At 38.6% G+C, this 20,434-nt stretch overlaps 1 protein-coding gene across 1 annotated transcript in view; it reads right to left on the reverse strand.

Moving 5' to 3' along the window:
• Nucleotides 1-20,434, reverse strand: part of LOC144949218 (leucine-rich repeat and immunoglobulin-like domain-containing nogo receptor-interacting protein 1) — a 198,473-nt gene that overhangs the window by 120,827 nt on the left and 57,212 nt on the right. Inside the window, exon 2 of the mRNA XM_078879108.1 lies at nt 8,886-9,005. Coding sequence (XP_078735234.1) covers nt 8,886-8,969 — 84 coding nt within the window. The 5' untranslated portion in view covers nt 8,970-9,005. The remainder of the gene's footprint in view (nt 1-8,885; nt 9,006-20,434) is intronic.

Below are 20,434 nucleotides of genomic sequence, written 5' to 3' on the forward strand. Positions count from 1 at the left end.
CTCCACTATTAACCTCTACAAATGGTTATCATCCATTCTGGTGATGTATCCTGCCCAATTCCACTTATTTTTCTGAACAGTCAATACAATGTAACTGATTTGCATGTGTTCTTTGATCTCAAGTGTAATTACAAGTGTGCACACCTACAATTGTTGCATTCTTTGAAGCTTTTCTTCCATTCTCGTTGGCAATGTCTGTTTCTGATCCATATGTCTTAGCAGGTAATTTACTTTTTGATTTAAAGCTTTCGTGACTGCAGGGATTCATATTCTTGGTTCTTTCGGTAAAGTCACGTAGAAGGGAAATAATAAAATAATTAAAATATTAAACAATAAAAATTCTCACGACGTTTCGACTGTAACACAAGCAATCATCATCAGGTGTGAAATTCACAGCAAGAAAATTTGAAAAACACAGCAAATTTTCTTGCTGTGGATTTCACACCTGATAATGATTGCTTGTATTGCAGTCGAAACGTCGTGAGAATTTTTATTGTTTTATATATTTTTTACTTTTTTATTTCCCTTTTACATGACTTTACCGAAAAAAACAAGAATAGGTAATATACTGTTTAAAACAACTTTGATTAGTAAAACTGATATGTTGCTTATGCTTATTAAAGCATTCCAGCCTGTTGTCATCTGCCTCTTCATTTCATTACTTTGATCACAATCCAATCGAGCTGCATGATTGTCATGATTCCTAGCCTGGAATCATAATTAAATGCTTACGGTCAACTATGATTCTTAATGGGATCATGGTGGAATGGTGAAGGTGTGGGTTGTGTGAATCCTGGAACGGCATTTGGACAATAATTGGGGACCCTTGCAGCCTCGCTTCGTGGAATAAGTTTTTAAACATATGGCAGTTGCTTATGTTATTCATTTCAATTGGATTGTGTGACATAGAAGCAATGTGCAATGTGTTCTGCAATGTGTGTGTCATGTTATCAATATCAAAATAAACTATATACCATTATGAGTGTCCTTCACCGTGCATTCAAGGAATTAAACTATTTTCTTGAAGATGTGGATAATTCTTGCCCCTGACGAATCCATGAGTGTCCTGTCGTATGTATGCCTTTTTTATGAATTCATTTTAAAACATGATGGTTGTCTATTTATAGTGTTTTTGAGTACACCTCTGCTAAGAATGGACATCTGCGAGTCCACCCCTGTGTAACCTCCTATTTGTTTATTGTCGAAGGCAGTGACTGAAGCCTGGTTGCCTCTGCTGTATGCGACCGTATGTGGTTACTTTAATGACAATAGCAACATCCTGTAAAATGACCACAAAGGTTTGCTTTCGGGAATCAGGGCAGATAAAGGAGCTGAAGTCGAGAAAGCCTAATTAAACTTAATCTCAAAATACACAACGCCCTTTGCATAAGGCAGGCTCCAAGTGCTTTGCTCGTAAAATAAGCTGTTGCGTCAAGGTAAGCTCCAAGCAGGACTGCTCATAAGTAAACTTTGCTCGACCCACTTGAGTTTATGCAACTCATTAAATAAATTGTATTTTTATGCACGCTTTGAGCTAAACACACCTTACATGAATTGTGTAATCGTTAAGAACGCTTGGGCCTTGAGCCCCTCCCTTCCCCTTTTGTTTAGCTGCTATTGTACAAGGCTGTAGGCTCCCACCCGATACGTATTAAAAACTCAACACATTCATCGATAACACTGCTTTAAAAGAAAACATAATAGGTGATGTTTTGGGTAATGGCTTTTCTTTACAGCCAATAAACACATTTTAAACAAAAATATTTGAGCTTATTTACCACTGCCAACACAGCATCACCAAATTGAGCACACTTCAGGACAGATATGCTTTATGAGTCATGGTGAATGGCAACATTGCTTTTGGCGTGTTTTCTAAAAAAAAGTGCGCCATATTAACGTGCGCCACACCTCTGTCGGATTAATACGAGGTTAATACTGGTAGGAACCTCCTGGTTACACCAGTCCACAGGGGATTATTGTGTCCGTCCGTCGTGCATCCAAAAATGAGAGGGGTGGGGCTGGGTGGAGAGGGGAGGGTGGGGAAGGGCTGGGTGGGGAGGGGCTGGTCACCCCGTGGTGCCCTTATAAAACTCAACGTTTAACCTACTCACGCCGGCTTGTGCCCGCCCTCACAGTCGGGCATATTTGCGGAATACACCACGCCGCCGTTGACCCTGGCCATTGACCGAGCTACCTAACGTTCCTACCAGCTCCCTCCACAGGAATGTGTTTTAATTTGGGACTTGCAAGTCCAGTGTAAGGTGACCCTGATGTGCCATTGCGAAGGGTGCATGACGTTTAACTGTGCCGCTGTACAAACCACTCACTGATGGATCCATATACAATGTAATATGTAATGTAGTATGCCCTTGGTTCTATGCTATCCCAGGCAATTCTTAAATTTGATCAGGCAATCATCCGAGCAGCGACACGGGGACCACCGTTAACTCAATATAGGGATCCATACAAGTGCTACCAATGCAGATGAGACGGGACCTGAAGCTCATTGAAAGCAGCATTGGTTCCTTCCCTTGTATAGGCTTACTAGAAGTGTACCCTCTACCTGAAGGAACAGACTACGTATACAATGTAAAGACATCATCACAAAGCATTTTTTATTCTGGCTAAAATGGAGGTAAGGAACTTTAACAGCATCATAACCCACCACCACAACATGTACACTGAGACAACGTGCAAACGGAAGTGGTAAAGTATATGTCTCAACCTGGGTGGAAGATTCAAACTCGGGAAACATTCTGTAATTTTGGAATAATGTTGTGAGACAATTCTCTTATTTGTCAATGTTAGCAATAAGCTAACTAAGACGAACACTCCTGCATATTACCTAATTCTTAAATGCCGATTTCATTGTTTGTGCACAAAGGAAAAACCTGCATCCCGAACTCTTTTTCTTGCAATGGAACAGATAATATATTCCGCAGCAATGGCAGGGTCAAATAATTGAGTAAAATAAGTCTTACATCTTTTTTTTTATATAGAATAAGTATACAATTAGCTAAATTACATTATGATGCAAGTTTTAGCTTTGTTTTATCAGTTGCATTCCAGAATTAAGTCTTTAAGTTATCAATCATGTTACAAGTCAAAGTGTGTGTTAAAAATTAAAAATCTAATGAATATTTTACTTTAGTTTTTTTAGTTCATTGGGTTATTGCTTAGGGTCAATTAATACGTTTTGTCATTCTTACTGCTCTTTGTTTTTGCTGTGTTTTTCTTTGTATTCAGTCCTTTTGGCCTATTTTGGTTGCTTCAGTTTCCTCCACTCGCAGGATATATTATCTGTGCGTGCACAAGTATTCATCACACAGAAATATATGCATGTAGTGATGTTACACAGTTAATGCTTTTTGTACATATTTACGTCTCCTTTCTACGTTATATATATTTGTTATTTTTATATATATATCTTGTGCTGCACTGTGTTGTGCTTGGGTATCTACTTTCGCCCAAAAATATAACCAGATTTAAAATGTTCATTTATCTAATATTATTAATCCTGGAGAAATCAGATGAGCTAAGAAGCTATTTTTTTTTATATATAAATGTCCTTTTGTCATGGGGTTAATGAACACTGTGCCACATGTGCGGCATACAATCTATGCACGTGCAGCAATGGAATTGTAGCAGAGCGGTTCTGAGCTAAATAATTGTAAAACGTTTTGCATGGAAGTTTTCCTATTGTAAGTTTATTGGCCATGCAGTGTCTGGGACAACGACCAACAGTCAGGGAGACTGGAACCTGGTGGAGAAGCCAACTGAGAAACAGTGGCGAGCAAGTGCGGGAGTTGAAGGGCATGGCCCAGAGTCCCCGAGTCTCTGAGTGCCTGCCTTGAATGTCCAGCTATAGAGTTTCCTGGGAGGAAACCGGGCACCAATATTGTGCAACATCGTGTTGCGGTCATACTAACAGCCTTGTGCGACGTAATATTTTAGTTCTACTAACAGCCTTGTGTGGCATAGCAATGCAGTCGTACTCGTAGTGGGGCATGCAAGCTGTACTTCAGGGTACTGAGAGTACATGTTCTGAACGGTGGGTGTTTCAGTGAGAGATGCACACAAGAGCAGTAACTGGGCACATGGTGATTGTTGCACATAACGGTGCGGAACTGAATGTGCCATTAATTAATTTGGGATGAGCGACTGTGTAAGCGGGACCTCGATGTGTGCACAGAAGTAAGCCACAACTAGTTGTCTCGGGGCTTCCCTAGTCTCGCACTATTCGGCCCTAAATGTAGGTAATGCGAACACCAGGCTACTGGTGTTTGCATGGATAAACCTACAATAATGTGAGATGTTACTAGCGTATCTTATACAGTTGATACATGGGCTAGTGACCGACAACCTGTGTACCAATTGGCCGAGTTTGATAGTGTGTATTTTAGCGCAATCGCTTCGGGTGTTTAGGTGTAGCAGGGTGTTTGGGTTGGGCCGGCACTCTGCCCTTCTATCTCTAATATCCTGGGGTGAGCTCCTATTCATAGTGAGCTCGGACCCCAACCTGTCTCCGCACCTATTCTCAGAACGCGGTTCTCACCATTGCACCCCACCCATGGTACCATACCCAAAGACGCCCTGTTAATTTATTTTTATACATGAATGTAGAGCAAGGGTCTGGAGCACCCCACATGAGCCCTGGGTTCTCGCATCTAAGCCTCCCGTGACACCAGTGTAGCATGCGCCCTGCACGCTAGACGTGTTTCATCATCGCACAACAGAGATTGAAAGTTGCTCCTCCCTGACATACACTTTAAGAAACTCAAGAGAATGGACCAAACTAGTTATTTGCACACATTCACTCTCAGCTGGAATATGTGCACAAAATACGCAGGCTTCCCGCAAAAAAACAACTTTGCATCTGATGTGAGCACTGAGTGCTTTTCACGAGTGTGGGAGTAGGGCATGGGTGCTGGACCTAGCTGGTTGCAGTAAGCCTGCACAATCAAACCTTGTAGAAATGGGAGGCAGAATTTTTAAAAATAAACTAGTATATAATTGGCATCAACGAGATGAGTAGAAAATGGGAAAACTCAATACTTCTGAAGAGCGGCGACCTTTTCTATCAAACACGAAGGGTTTGGAGTAATAATTGAGGAGTGAGATTCTTAATCTGTCCAGAAATCAGAGTTGCCCAGCTCACACTAAGGCTCTTGAACACGATAAATTAAATATCATTCAGGTATATTCTCCAAAAGCATACCAGGATGAAAACGAAATGGACCAAATGTATGAAGACATTTCTTAAGTAATAGATTAATATAAATGACATTTAGAAATCTTAATGGTCGACTTCAATGTAAAAGTCAGTAAAATGTGCAGAGATGAGATGATGACGATAATAGGTATGTTTTGCAAAACTAACTATAACTATTATTAAAATATTACCAGGTAAGCCCCACTGAGCTATATCGCTCTTTCAGAAGCAACCTGGCCACAAATGATAGCTCAATGAAGTGGCTTATCATGTGGAATTTTATAGCAGCCAAATACTCTATAGTAATCGTAAAAGTCAACAGATTAATCAATTACACTGACTTACAAAGAAAAATATATAATAATAGGCAACGTTTTAGGCAAAGCCCTATTTGATAGCACAGGGCTACTGATGGAACGGCCATTTCCCAGAATGTCACCTATTATATACTTATCCCTTTAAGGCGGTGTTATTGACAAAGGTGTTGCGTTTTTTGTTATTTGTGCTTACACACCACTGCCATTGCAATATCGCCACATACTTTGCATAATAACCATGCATTAAAGATATATGGTAGCCCTAAGGACATCTGATTACCCTATGCACTATTCACACCCATGTTTTGCACTCCACCGCAGTTACATGAGGGCAAAATAAAACGAGATGGATGTGGCATGCCAAAATAATTCCCCAAACAGTATTTTGGACTATTCTGGCAGATTGTAAGCACTGCTTACACATGTCTCCGTAGACAAATGGTCGTGTTTTGGGCAAAACTGTTTTCTAGTGGCAATGAGTGATGTTTGAGGAGCAAGACAAATAGATGTTACAGGTAGGGATTATGCAATGAAACGATATTGGGCAAAGTGCATTGCACTTCAATACGACTACAGAGTAATCGTTTCGTTAAGGTCAGTATTGTTTTCTATCAAGTCACAAACATACAAAAAATCCCTTGTATGTTGCATTGGTGGCATCTGATGAGGGCTAGATCCAAAAAAAAACTTGTGTTTTTAGTTATCAATAATAAAATGGCTGTAGTGATATCAGCAAAATTAAAGAAATCACGCCATGATAATAATAGGAGTGAACGACATTCTCAAAATAGATTAGGTAGGCCAGGATTTATTACGTGATTATTATTATTTCTACTGGCTGAGGAGAGATCAATTTTATGATAATGGTATCATCCATTTCCACAATCACATCACTCCAGAACTGTACTGCACTGCTTGGCACATGCATCATTAAAGTATTACATTGAACAACATTTTTCTGGAATAATTAATTACAGGTATAGCAGGCAAATATATTTGTAAATATTTAGAGTTAATTAATTTTGGACACTTCCGAAAAGGATCACTCTTTTAAAAAGGTGAATATATATATGTTGTGTACAGCAATCCTTTTCTATCAAGATATTTAACTAAGTGCAAAAATAAAAATATACTTTTTAAATTTAACGAGCCATCCATTACCATTGGTGAAAACTTTGACCTTAGCATCTGCCATTGTGCAGTCGTCAGAAACAGTAATGAGTGTATTGACCTTCAGAAGCTCTGAAAGAACATAAAACCAATCTAAAAACCAGAATGCAGGCAAGACAACATTTCAACTAGCATATTGTTTAAATTGCTTCTTTAAAAAGGTTGTAATTTATTATTAAAGCAACTATTTAGATACACCATGTATGCATACTTTATTTTATTCAACTAATTAATAACCCAATATGAGCTCAGTTGAAGACTAACATTTGAAGGGAAATATTGAGCAAATTAAGTCAGGTGCAGGTGAGTGTGTAACATGCAAGGAAAATGTGTACTAAACATATAAAAATGCTAATTTTCTGATATATAGTTTAGGAACAAAAGGTTAACATTTTAAATGTTGAAATATATCAACTACCAATTGTATTTTTATATACATGTACTTAAACATACATTTTTTTTTTAATATGCAAATTAGGCATTTTCTTTTTCTGTGATTGAGTAGGGAAATGTGGACATAACAAAATTAATGCATAACAGGAGATGCCCTCTGATCACTATAGATGCAGTGGATTGTGTTTGCCTGCAGCACCACATCACCGCACGTTTCCTGTAATTGGAGGTGATGTACAAAAAAAAAAGTAATTATCAATGAAAAAATACACAAAGTTGATATCTGAGTTTGAACACTATTAACCTGGACTCAAACCCGATGTAAAACGGCACAAGTCTGTTTGGTGCACAATGCCAAGGATTAGATGTATCTGTGCATCTGTTTTTTAAATAATATTTACTGTAATAAGAGGCCCACGATAAATATGAGCCATAAAGGACTGCAGTGATTCCCTGCTTCGCTAATTTATAGCATGGAGCTTCCCATGCCTACCTTCTTTCTATTTAAAAAATGCACTGGAAGATAAGAGAAAGTCCTGTGCCTAACCATCAGTTCATATATACCACATTTTTAATGCACAATTAAGAAGAGGATGTGCGATGCAGTTAAGTAAGATAAATAAAGCAGAAATGTCAACATAAATCGAAAATAAAAATTAATCCATTACTTATTATTTATATCATATATCATACAGGAGATCATCTCTTGTCTTCAACCCTGTTACCCACAACTCCTAACATCTGTGGGAACAGTAGAGTTCACAAACACTCAAATATCTGGTGGCATATTCATGCTGGCCCTTGTTTACTCCACAGCAAAGTATTGTTCTCCTGCCTGGGTGAGGAGCGGTCACATCCAATACCTAGACCCCATCCTAAACTCAATAATGTGACCATCACTGTTGCACTAACCTTGGCTACTCTTCCTTGGTTACTAGCCCTATCAAACATTCTTCAACCTGAAACCCACAAGCTTCACTGATGCCTGTATGACTACACCTACGCCAAATGCAACGCACACCTACCTATTCACGAAAATTTCAGGAATATATTGCACACTCAAATTCCTGTCCCGTAAGCCATTTTGGCTGTGGTCCTCATCACGTCAAGATTTTACACGAAATAACACTGGAAACAACTTTGGGTTAACAACGACATTCCAAGCAAATATTGAATTCCCGATCACACCACTGAACAGCCTGATGCTGACCTCCGAAAACAATGGAGGAAACTCAACCAAATCTACACAACCACCAGATCCAGCCAACGCCTTAATGAGTGGAAAATCAAGGCAAGTCTGGAAGGTGACCGAGGCGACCCTGACGAAACCATAGAGTGCATTGTGAACTACCATCTATGCAAATTTAAAAGAGGCACTGCAGCAATTCATTCTGCCTCGCATGAATCGATCGCATGGCTTCAAACTTGGATATAGTTGTTGCTATCTTTAAGTTGCAATTCACTATGCCATATGCAAGAAGGGGTGGGGGTGGAGGGTTATGGCTCCCCATCTGTAAGAACGGAGGACTACACCAGCAACACTACCCACTCCCCATCTAATCCTCACACCTGTAAAAGGGTGAAAACTGCCTATTTTTATGGATAATTCTAATGCTACATTTTCATGTTTAGAAAACTAACTTTTTTAAGAAGACATTACGAATTTAAACAAAAAAGTATCAATGAAAGTGATTGAAATGAGATTTTAGGGTTCCTGTCAACAAAGTGAATGCAAAACATAAAACAATGATGCATTTTTTCTGGAGGTTAACATACTTCCTGCTTGGTCTTACCTCTGGATTTTTGTTTGCTTTGGAAGAAGTACAAGCGCTTGTGACTTGAGTACCGTGTGGAGTTTTCTCAAGGGAGCTTCTCATTCAAGGGGAATGTCCTCTGCAGTGGTTCGCTGACTCCTGGCAACAACATTTTAACAGAAAAAGCTCATTAACAATTTGCTCTATAAATTGTATGCAGTAATACATTATTTCTCCTTTAAAACCAGTCCCTTAATGCTAAAGTTGGCCTCTCTTTCTTGTGCAAAGTCCTATTCAGTCAAACTGAGTTGTTTGTGTAATGACAACACGGAAATATGCATATTCCACCATGGTAAGTAATATTTAAGAAAGTTTTAAGTGGCTTAATATGGTGGCAGATTTGTTGGGCCATTTTTGTGAAATGCAACTGCCAGAACTGCTCATGAATTCCATAGTTTTGTTTTATCCACTCTACATCTTGCCTACGCCACTTCACTTCATGCCATTCTGCATTGCAGACTGAGGACCAGTGGAACGCATTCTGCAATGAATAGTGATCTAAGACATCTATAAAATCTGCCGAAGTTTACAAAAAGAGGCATTATTTTGTCAAAACAGGGTATAAAAACATCAACAAATAACACAGCCATAACTTTCAAACTTCTCTTCATGTTTTTTGTTTTTAGTATCGTTGGTACACTCCAGCGGTTGTACTTATTTTATTTCCATAAATTTGTCCATTAAATGTTGGTTTGGACACTCAAAATTTACTCCTTTTTGCTCACGCAATGAAAATAGTCTGAACGTAACTAAAATTGAGGTGTCAAGATGTTAAACACCAAACAATTCTTATTCAAGGAATCGTGTCTGCATTAACCACACGTACTTGTGGTGAACATGCAAACAAAAAAACACGCTCTGATACTATTCTATGGTTCTTTCAGTATTTTTCTATCTACGTGACTTTACCGAAAGAACCATAGAATATGAATTCCTGCAGTCACGAAAGTTTTAAGTCAAAATGCTCTGATAATATATGCATTGTCGTTGAAACTGATTGGTCCACACCAGAGACAGCTTTCTTCTGAACGTCGTCACAAAGTGTTAGAACAGAGAACGCCAAAAGGCGAACAGCACAAAGACAAAGCACTATCAGGGCATTTATAGCTTGGGGTGAGCAACTACAATATGGGACCAGTATATAACAATAAGTTTTACCCTGGCAATAAAACATGCAAACATAAAAAAGCATATTCTTGGTTCTTTCGGTAAAGTCACGGTAAAGTCACGTCGAAGGGAAATAATACAATAATAAAAATATATTGTATATATAAAATAATAAAAATATATTGTTTCATATATTTTTTATTTTATTATTTCCCTTCTACGTGATGTTCACCACAAGCACGTGTGGTTAATGCAGACAGGATTCCTTGAATAAGGATTCTGTTTGGTGTTTTAACATATTGACACCTGTTTCATTATATAATGATATATTTGATTATAAAAATGTATATATTATTTTCGATTCATGAGTGGATGCTTCCATCAGGAGGGTAAGAGCATTATTTTTTGCCTCAGTCCACACCGCAGCGGGCTTGGTTATGTTGCAACTTGGGGCACGACCCAAACAATGGCAGAATAATGGCTATGGTGGTGCTTTCACAGCAATTCAGGAACACTTTATGCCTGTTGCATAATTAGATGACACCATGAATTAAATCAGTCCTATACACATGCCCTCAGTTACTTACACATCCATTCAAACATATACATACATGTACTCGCTCATATTACGATATAAGGAAAGTGCTTCCTTAAACGAAAAGCTACCATGAAACATTGGTCCAGAAAGCCGAAAGACTCATGGACTGATGACATTTTATTTTTACCTGGAAAAACTGACTTACTTCATTCGTAACAGATGGGACTTAATCTACCAGACAGTCTAATCAGGATTGACTCAACCTATCATAATCAGTAGCAACATTCGTATTAACATGAGCAGCAGCAGTGTCATAATGATAACTATCAGCATTAGCAACAGTAGTATCATCAACACCAGCAACAATAGTATCATCATCATAATCACCATCCATCATTTTATGACAAACCAACAGCAGCGGGCATTCTGTGGGTAGATTGGATCCTGTGCTCGGGAAAGCATAATTTCCACGAATTATTTTTATTTGGGTTATTATGGATATTGGTCGCGAAAGCCCGCGTGTTATAATTTCCTGTGCTGACTCAGGGCCACCATGGAGATGAGCACCAGGGGTTCAATCTGTGCTTTGTAGGATAGTCTGTTCCTAGTGGGCTGTCCTGCTAAGCTCCAAATCCGCCGGTGATATAGAATGATTTGGAATTGATTTGAATGTGCTAACAGCTGGCACCAGCAGTGTCAAGATCATCCTCTGTTAAAAGGGGGCTTGTGAAAGAAAATACTGGGCAGTGGCAGTAGCTGCCCTCCTGCAATCTGACAATTATAAGATTGCTGAGTGGTTAAAATACGGAAAATTGACAATCTTCTTACACAGTTAACCCATGATACTAGGGTATGTTCAATTAACTCCTGGCAGGAAGTCTTCCCCATTTAATGTGGCCTTAAAAGTGGTTGCTGTGCTAATGGATAACACATCTTTCTTGTAAAATATCCAAGCAACTAGCTAAATGGGATCAACTGAGTAACAAATAAAATAAACTCAAAACTACATGCACATGTGTAGGTGGATGTAGGCCATGGTCTAGGGACGACACAATGATGTCATGATGCTATGGAAGATTTTCTTCTCCCCACGCAAAAACGTTGGTTCTCATATTGGAAATGGACTCATGCCACAGATTCTGCAGGCCAATAGAGTGTTCTGCCACACTCATGACGAGCAAATAATTGCCATGGTAGATTATTTCCCAACTTACTGATTTGATGATGTCCACATTTATTATATGTGGTTTGAGGGTTTTCCCTTTTTTCATAATGCAAATGGTTGCTTTCTGAGGGATAACATCCAGAATGTCTTCCTCATCTGAGAATTATTGTCCACATCTTGACATTTTCATTTCTCGTTATAGACATCAGCATCAAATTCCACCAAATAGTTTAATGATTTTGTGTATTTTGTGTTATGGTTCCACCTTGTTTTCTTACCGCTACCATGTAATTCCCAATTACCAATGGCCTTTTCTGCGTTAATGCTCCCATTGCTTATTATGACATTTTCAAACACTTTCATTGTGTTCTTTGATTTCTGTTCTTATTATTTATCTATGTATTCTATCTTTGGAATGTTCACCCTTTGTCAGCTCTCTCCTTTCTTTATGCATGTGTGGTGTCAAACTTATAGTACACTGCCCTTACAATGCTAGTTGTTTCAATATATATTGTGATGACATCTTGTTCATCATGTTGCCTCTAGACTGTTAATATGTTGCTTCGAATCAGCCAATTTTATACTTCCTTATGAGCTAGTCCTTTAATGGATCCAGAGCTTATAGAACTGGGGCCCTTGGTTTAGGCATGCCATTCATATGAGTTGTTGACCACACTTAATTTACCATGCTGGTCAGTGCGGGATTGAAGGCAGCACATTTTGTCTAGCTTCTTGCCGAGTACCTCAGTGATCATTGTTTAGTTGCTTGCATCAGATAAATCAAAGTAAAAAAATACCATAAAAATTAATCAAATTAAAATCTTACAAACATTGTGACCCTAATTGTTTTATTTATCACATCTGATTAGTCTTCAGTTCTTAATTCAAATGTAATAAAATCTGCTAAGTCCACTTGAAAAAATATATATTCATAAACATTATAAATTTGCATTCCCTCCTTAAGAAAGTGTCAAAAAACTAAGGTAACCCCTGGTTTACTTCTGAACTAAGTGACCACCTCAGGCTAAGGAATAAAGTGTGGAACATAAAAAAAAACATGACTGAAGCATCTCCCATATAGGTGTACTGTTCAAATACAAAAAGCTACTTTAAACATTTTAAACAAAAGATACATCGAAAAACAATCCCAAAAAACGATTGGTCTGTCATAAAACCCCTCCAGAACTGCACTACTCAACACTCACCTATTTCTAGTCTATGAATGGAAGTGATATTTATGGTGAAAATAATATTCTTGATGCCTTCCATACGCAATTTGAACATGCAGAAAATACCTTTGAAACAAGTAATATTTCATCGATTCCTACCACTCATCCACCCGCAACCAAGCTTAAATAGTCCACCCCTCTAATTTACTTCAGAACATTGGACACTTTACTTACATAACTGCATTCATACAATACCACCAGAACAGATGGCATTACTCCTATATATCTAAAAACAGGTGTTAATGCTCTTGAGCATCTAAAACGTTCCAACTCAATACCAATTGATTGAAAATTGGCACGTGTTCATCTTTTATGTAAATGGTGGATTAAAATAATCTATCCCATTGTCGGCCTATCTTAAATCTCTGTATGTTCACTAAAACATGAGAAAAGCTGTTTCAGATATAATTGATTGGCTATCTAGAGTTTTACGGAAAATTAACAGAACATCAAACGAGCTTGAGGCCTAATCATAGTGTAGTGAGTCCAACTGAGTTGCAGACGTTATCTTGGGAGCAACACTATTTATTCACATAACCATACGTAACACAACACAACCTACGCTCGGGTCTCTAATGCCCATCTAACCACGCTACGGCAGAACTAGACACGGTTCGCTTTCCTGATTAGGACCACAAGCTGGGTCCCGGACCGCGTGGCTAGAGGCTTCTTCTCCCTGACGTGGATCTTCGAACACCAACACTTGAAGAACCCCGAGCTCCTCATGGAGCTCTCATTATATGTCCCCGGGCTGGGGCTGGCTCCGCCCTTAGCCCCGCCCACCTTCCAGGCTTCTCGAGCTCCCTCTCGAATGTTCCCGAGAGCCCCTCAGAACCACGTGACCGCCCCTTGGCCCCCGTCCACCGGTGGTCCCACTCCAGTATTGTCCGGTCACGTGACAACAGGTCAGCCAGAGTATCATGCTTGGTATACGTGCTCCAGTTTACTGGCTAGGTGGTGATGGTCAGAAATACAACGAGCTCTCTGTTATAGAGTTTTGATGAGGGAATTATGGGATGGATGGTGGTGGGAGTCAGGTTTTAGGTAGGCATCCGTATGGGTGGCTTTCCTGTAGACAGTGTCCCATTGAGCCATCAGGTTTCTTTTCGATTAAAACATCCAAGGAAAGGATGGTAAGTTACCAGAATGGTAACTTGCCATCCTTTCTTTGAATGGTCTCTTTTCGATTAAAACACTCTGTTTACAGAAAAGCCACCCATACGGATGCCTACCTAAAACCTGACTCCCACCACCATCCATCCCAGAATTCCCTCATCAAAACTCTATAACATAGAGCTCATTGCATTTCCGACCATCACCATCGTGAACATAAAGCAGATCTGAAACACGGCACGACCAATACCTCAGCCATGGCTGATCATTATTTTAACACATGAAATTGATTTTGCCAAGACGACGGTACTCTGCAAACCCAGTGGCTATCAGCAAAGATTTGTCCATGAAGCCATCCAGATATATAAAAACGGACACAATTTCAACCGAGAAAATGGGTATAAACTGAGCAATCATTGGAAGGACGTTATTACCCAGTTTAGGTCATAACTGGCTGTCTTGTTCCCTTCCTATCTACCTATGTTAGGTGTTATTTTCGACTCTCTGAGTTACATTCACTAACACAGCCACCGTTAGCTGTGTTAGTAAATGGCGGCTTGCCATCCTTTTCCACCTCCATGTGGTGATGTTCCTTTCCGAGCTCTTTATAGCTTACATTTACAAGCAAATTTCTTACATTGACATGATAACCTCTCCCAATACAATGGCCACCCCCACAGCTTCGTTGATCAAGATTTCTCCTTACATTTACATGCAAATTTCATCTCTAGTCCCCGCCCACTGACCCTTGGGCTACACCCATCTCAAACCTTTATAACTCCCTGCCTTAGCAGCGTTCCCGCCATATATTTTTCCTACTTCAGCAGCTCTCACCTGATGACGATTGCTTGTGTTGTGATCGATATGTCGTGATATTGATTATTTTTATTATTTTTCTATCTACGTGGTGTTACTGAAAGACCCAAAGAATAGCATACATAGATTAAATTACAAAAGGAACATCTGCTAAATAGTCTTCATTGACTTAGCTAAGGCATTTGATACCATTGATCATCACATCTTCTGAACCAGGTTAGTCGATTCTGGTCTCAGTTAAAAACAACAGATTGGTTGATAAATGATTTATGCAATGGAAAACAATGCATTTTGGGAAATCTTTCCTCTGACTTCACTCCACACAGCAAATGTGTTTCAAGGGTGCCTGTGCTCGATTGTATTCTCAATATATCTATATAAATTATATAGCATCAAATTTATTTCATTTTTTTCTTTATGCCCCAGGATCTCCATTCGGTAATGTAAACTACAATTACTACAATTACAAAATGTCTTTACAGTCATAAAACACGTAAGCGACTTGAAACTCCTCCTGACTGCAAATAAGACAAAATGTGTTACTTTTATGAGCCCCAACTCTCCTACAACTTAGTAATTGCACTTTTTTAATAACCACTCCCTCCATAATACCACTCCCTGTAGTATAACAAGTGAACATGTTTCTTCGTGAAAGTATCTTGGCTTCTGGCTCAAGTTTCATCAATATCAAACCTCAAGAGGTGGGCAGTGGTGGAGCATGCCTGTAATCCAGTACTGTGGAGGCGAGGGTTGGTGGATCGCACAAATGTTGTCAAATTCCCTTCCTGTGGGTGTCAAGATGCCATGCTCTGACTAACCAGCAGAGGCCAGAACAGCATGTCAACTAATTGTCATCTATTTTCATCTTTATGGGAATAGTGTTGCTCCCTCACGTACGTAAGTTTATCCAGGTGCTCCGGTTTCCTCCCATCATGAATTGGCTGAAAACATCTTAAAACAGAAACCTCCTGAAAATGAGTTTTACGACTCAGTGTGGTTTTGTCGGAAAAATAAGTTGATTTCCTATTTTTATTTTTGAATATTTAAAACATTTTAGGTATAATGATGGGGACTTGTGTATAATCAAATCTTGTACAAGGAAAATTTTTATAGCTACTGCCTTTATGCATATCCTAGACGATGCTGACAATTTACAAATCAACCTTTGAAACAATCATATCTTTCATCTCACAAACTATTTCATTGATCACTGTGATCTTTACTCCACGACTGGTTATCACCTTCTTTCAACTCAGAGGGAGTTTCATTGGTCTACATTTATCTGTGTGCATAGTCCCTTACCTATCCAAAGTGTGTATTCATCAACGACATTCTCAACATCTGATATGTTCCCACAACACTAAAGTGCATTTTACCAAGGCAAGAAATCTCACATGGTTCTCACTCATTCTCACAATGCCCCAAAGACATGTAATTCCGTCAATTCATAAACTGTCTTCAGTTGCAACTGCATTTGACAAATATCGTTTATTATCATGGTTCCCATATTCGCCCTATATATGTGCAATGTTTCTGTAACAGTAGTGTATTTGTACTATGATCAGTCTAAAATAAATGTCCCGATCTAACTCATGCTTGAGGAAATTTATTATGGAATAATTATGTGTTTGTGCAATATTTTTGATTTCTAATGAAGAACGTAGTTTTTTTTTTCTTTGATTTCTATTTTCTTCATTGCTGTACTTTATTTACTTTATTTTCCTCTCGTCATTTTGGTAACCTAGGTCACTCTTGCAAATGAGACGGTCGTGGTCACTTGAGAACTCACCTTGTTAAAACATATAAACTTGATGCTTAAACATATAAAACTGGACTTCACTTGTATATATTTTTGAGTTGTGCTTTTCAATACTAACTTCAAAAACATTGCCTTCATGCCTAACCAATCTCTGCTGACATTATTATGCATTCAAATTAAATATTGAAATATTAATGTAAACAGCCTGCTTTAAACAAGAACTTGAAAATAAAATGTAAAAAATGAAAACAATAATGACATGTTTGCAACTGCATCCTTCTCTCATAGGATTCCAAAATTATAACTTATATTGATCATTATCACCACTATGTCATGGAAAAGACAGAATGCATATCTAACAATGTTAATAAAATTACATCAAAGTTAAAATTGTTAATTTATACATTCGAACTCATTAAAGCGATTTTTTGTAAAATATACAACAAAACACACTGATGTATGAAATAAATATAAGTAACTGTCAGTATATAGTCTTGGGACTTTACTAAAGCAAGACAATGTCAATGAATTCAACATCATACCTCACGACTCCAGATTACAAGTTGCACAGGAAAGTAAAATGCAGCCCAACCTTGTGCCGGTGTGAACAAAGTAGTACAAATGTGGTCACACACACACACACCTACATACTGGATTATAAGACGCACTCCCATTTTTATTGATTTAATATACAGGTTAAACAATTGTGTCATGTATATGTACCCACAAATCCTAGAAAGGACCATTATGAGCATTCAAGTTTCCTCTCTGTGTTCCTTACTTGGCCTGTAATTGGTTGGACCAAATGAGGCAGATGAAGCTGTGGGGATAGAGACACAACGTCTGAATGCCTCGCTATTATGAAATGCTCAGCTAATGTGGCCAACAATTACTTGGAGCAGAGTAGGCTTTTTTGGCTGGTACCAATGGGATTATCAGGTTTGGCCCCTGGTGAAGAAGATTCATGAAGAATAGCACTGGGCATGTGACATTAGTTGCCCTCCAAAATCAATGTGAGGCTGAAATTGACACAACAGTAGGAAAAACATCAAACAGCTGAAACATGAAAAATTGATTGATTCTGACCAATTATGCATGTCTGGCTACCCAATATAACAGGGTCTGTCTTATAATGTCTATGGGCATGAGTATGTGTGTTTGTGAAAATAACTTATAGTTTAGCTGAAAAAAAACCAATCATAACTAGTTATTTATTAAATAAACAGATGGTCTCGCCTCAGTGTTATACTATTTAGCCACAGTTTTAAGGCTCAGCCTTTACAGAATTTATGAGCAGATTCTCCCTGTCGAAATTATACAAAATATAAAGGTAGTGGTAACTAAAATAACCTCATCATATCGCCTGACATCCTGACACTACACAAGTGCACATGGAGTCAGGGACAGTTTGGGCAGGGGTGGAGCTAAAGGTTGCTTATTATGTGTGTGGCAATTACTGTTACGGAGGAAATGAAATGAAATCGAAATGTTTGTGCATGTTGAATTTTCAACATGAACTCACAATGCCATATGCTTAAAAAGATACATATCAACACTGTATTTAAAATTCCAACACGTTGTTATGTTTTACTGTATTGTTATATATTACTGTTTAAAATTGCTATTGCTTAACACAACATATTTGGTTGTTGGCAGTGGCGTAATGTTTATGATTGTACTTATTGTGTTACATAGATATACCGAAAAGTTAATGATTAAACATTAATCAAAACATCATAGCTACACACATTACAAATGTTCATTGTAAATGGTGAAATAACCTTGTTCTGCAAGGTATTCTCCTACACAATCTTGATATTTAAATACATTAAAAAAGCCTATAGGTGTCTCCCTTAGCCATTCATAGAGCAGACAACATGTCACCAACGTGCAAAATTATTTTGCAAGAGCCATTCTGACACAATGCATGGTTCAGTAAAACGTATGTACACGTGTTGCACAGATTGGCACGTGATTACTTGGCAGTGTGCAGCATAGGAGATTACACTGGTAGGATCACAGACCTGCTGCTCTCTACAGATCTAACATATGCCCCTCCCATTTTGCCTGTCAGAATAGTGTTTAATTGATAATTAATTGGATTGAATGTGCTTTGCAAAAGTTTCCGCTGCCATAACGTCCATCGAAGCACATTCCCACAACTCAACCATTTGCCATGATTGTATATTTGTAGATATAGCCTACCAAAAGTTGAAAACTACACATCTTACTTTTACTTCAATCTTAATTTTAGAACTTTCGTGACTGCAGGAATTATTATTTGGTTCTTTCGGTTAAGTCACGTCTAAAGATAAAATAATAAATTAAATTAAATAATAGAATACGACGTTTCGATTGCAACACAAGCAACACAAGCAATCATCATCAGATATAATGAAATAGCGACATAAAATCTAACCAGAAAACTATAGACAGACATATTAGCAGACAGATATCACCAAGATACATCTCTGCCTCCGCCCCCCCTCTGTCTATTTAAGGCCACCCCACAGAGACGATCACCCCTCTCTGTTACCTGTGTTGCTCCCACTATGTATCTTGGTGATATCTGTCTGCTAATATGTCTGTCTATAGTTTTCTGGTTAGATTTTATGTCGCTATTTCATTTTACTTTTACTTTTTGCAAATACAACAGCTCACTATGCAACTGCAAAATTGAAAACAACAATTTACAAGCTATATTGGATTTTCATGAATATTTTTTTGCTACAAATACACAAATGTAATAGAACTTAGCGCATTGCATGTATTACAAACGCATGTGTGGTGGCCTCAAGGGGGCCACCGCGGTGCAGTGTGAGGGGTGGTACTGTAAGGGCGGAGCCCGGGTATCGCTGAGAAGGGGGTCATGTCAGGACGTGACCGCGAGGTGAACACGGGAGGACACGTGACCAGACGAGAGGGGGCAGGGGGGGCCCCAGTCGGGGGTGAGAGGATCATGTGATGGGGATCCAGAGTCCCCACGAGGGTTCTGGAAGTGGGGCGTGGCCAAGGGCGGAGCCAGTCACGCCAGGGAAGTTATAAGCGGGGTGCCGGGAGGGATCGCGGTGCTCAACTCTGGGAATTAAGTCGCCGTCCTTGATCCTCGGTCCTCGGTCTCCGGTCTCCACGTGTGGACCAGGCAGCCTGTTAGCTGTCCAGGTCCGGCTATAGAATTGTCTCTCCGAGTGTCAGTTTAGTTAGCTGTGGTGGGCACCACCCTATGCTGTTATCCTGTTAGAGTTACCCGTTGTGTTAAATAAACGTGTTGCCTCGAAGTACAAGTGTGCGCCTAAGTTAACACACTACACATGTTCCAGAGTCATAATCCATCTATATATATCCTCAGTATACAGTTTAATGGCTTTACCATATAATCATGCAACCAAAGTTGTGTATAATAATGTACAAAAGCATTCAAATTTATTTTGAGGATATAGATAATGTACATTACTTTTTAAGATGCATTTATACATTCGTTTGGTTTTCAATATTAATAGTTATAGTTTATGATAATTATACGAACTGTCATATAATCAACTTATTTTGGTATCTATATTTGAAAACTACATATTAAACTTATGCATTTTAACTTCAAACATGTTTCAGGTAGAAGTAATGTGTTAAAATTATAAAAACAATAATATTTAGTTTAATTATCTTTAAATATTATTTGGGTCGTTCGGTAAAGCCACGTAGATATAAAAAAATTAAAACATAATAATATCACAACGTTTGGATAGCAACACAAGCAATCGTCATCAGGAGAAAAAAGAGGGGGAAATCTGCTGAGGCAGGCTG

The sequence above is a fragment of the Lampetra fluviatilis genome, chromosome 3 (genome assembly GCF_964198595.1).
Source record: "Lampetra fluviatilis chromosome 3, kcLamFluv1.1, whole genome shotgun sequence".
NCBI lineage: Eukaryota > Metazoa > Chordata > Hyperoartia > Petromyzontiformes > Petromyzontidae > Lampetra > Lampetra fluviatilis.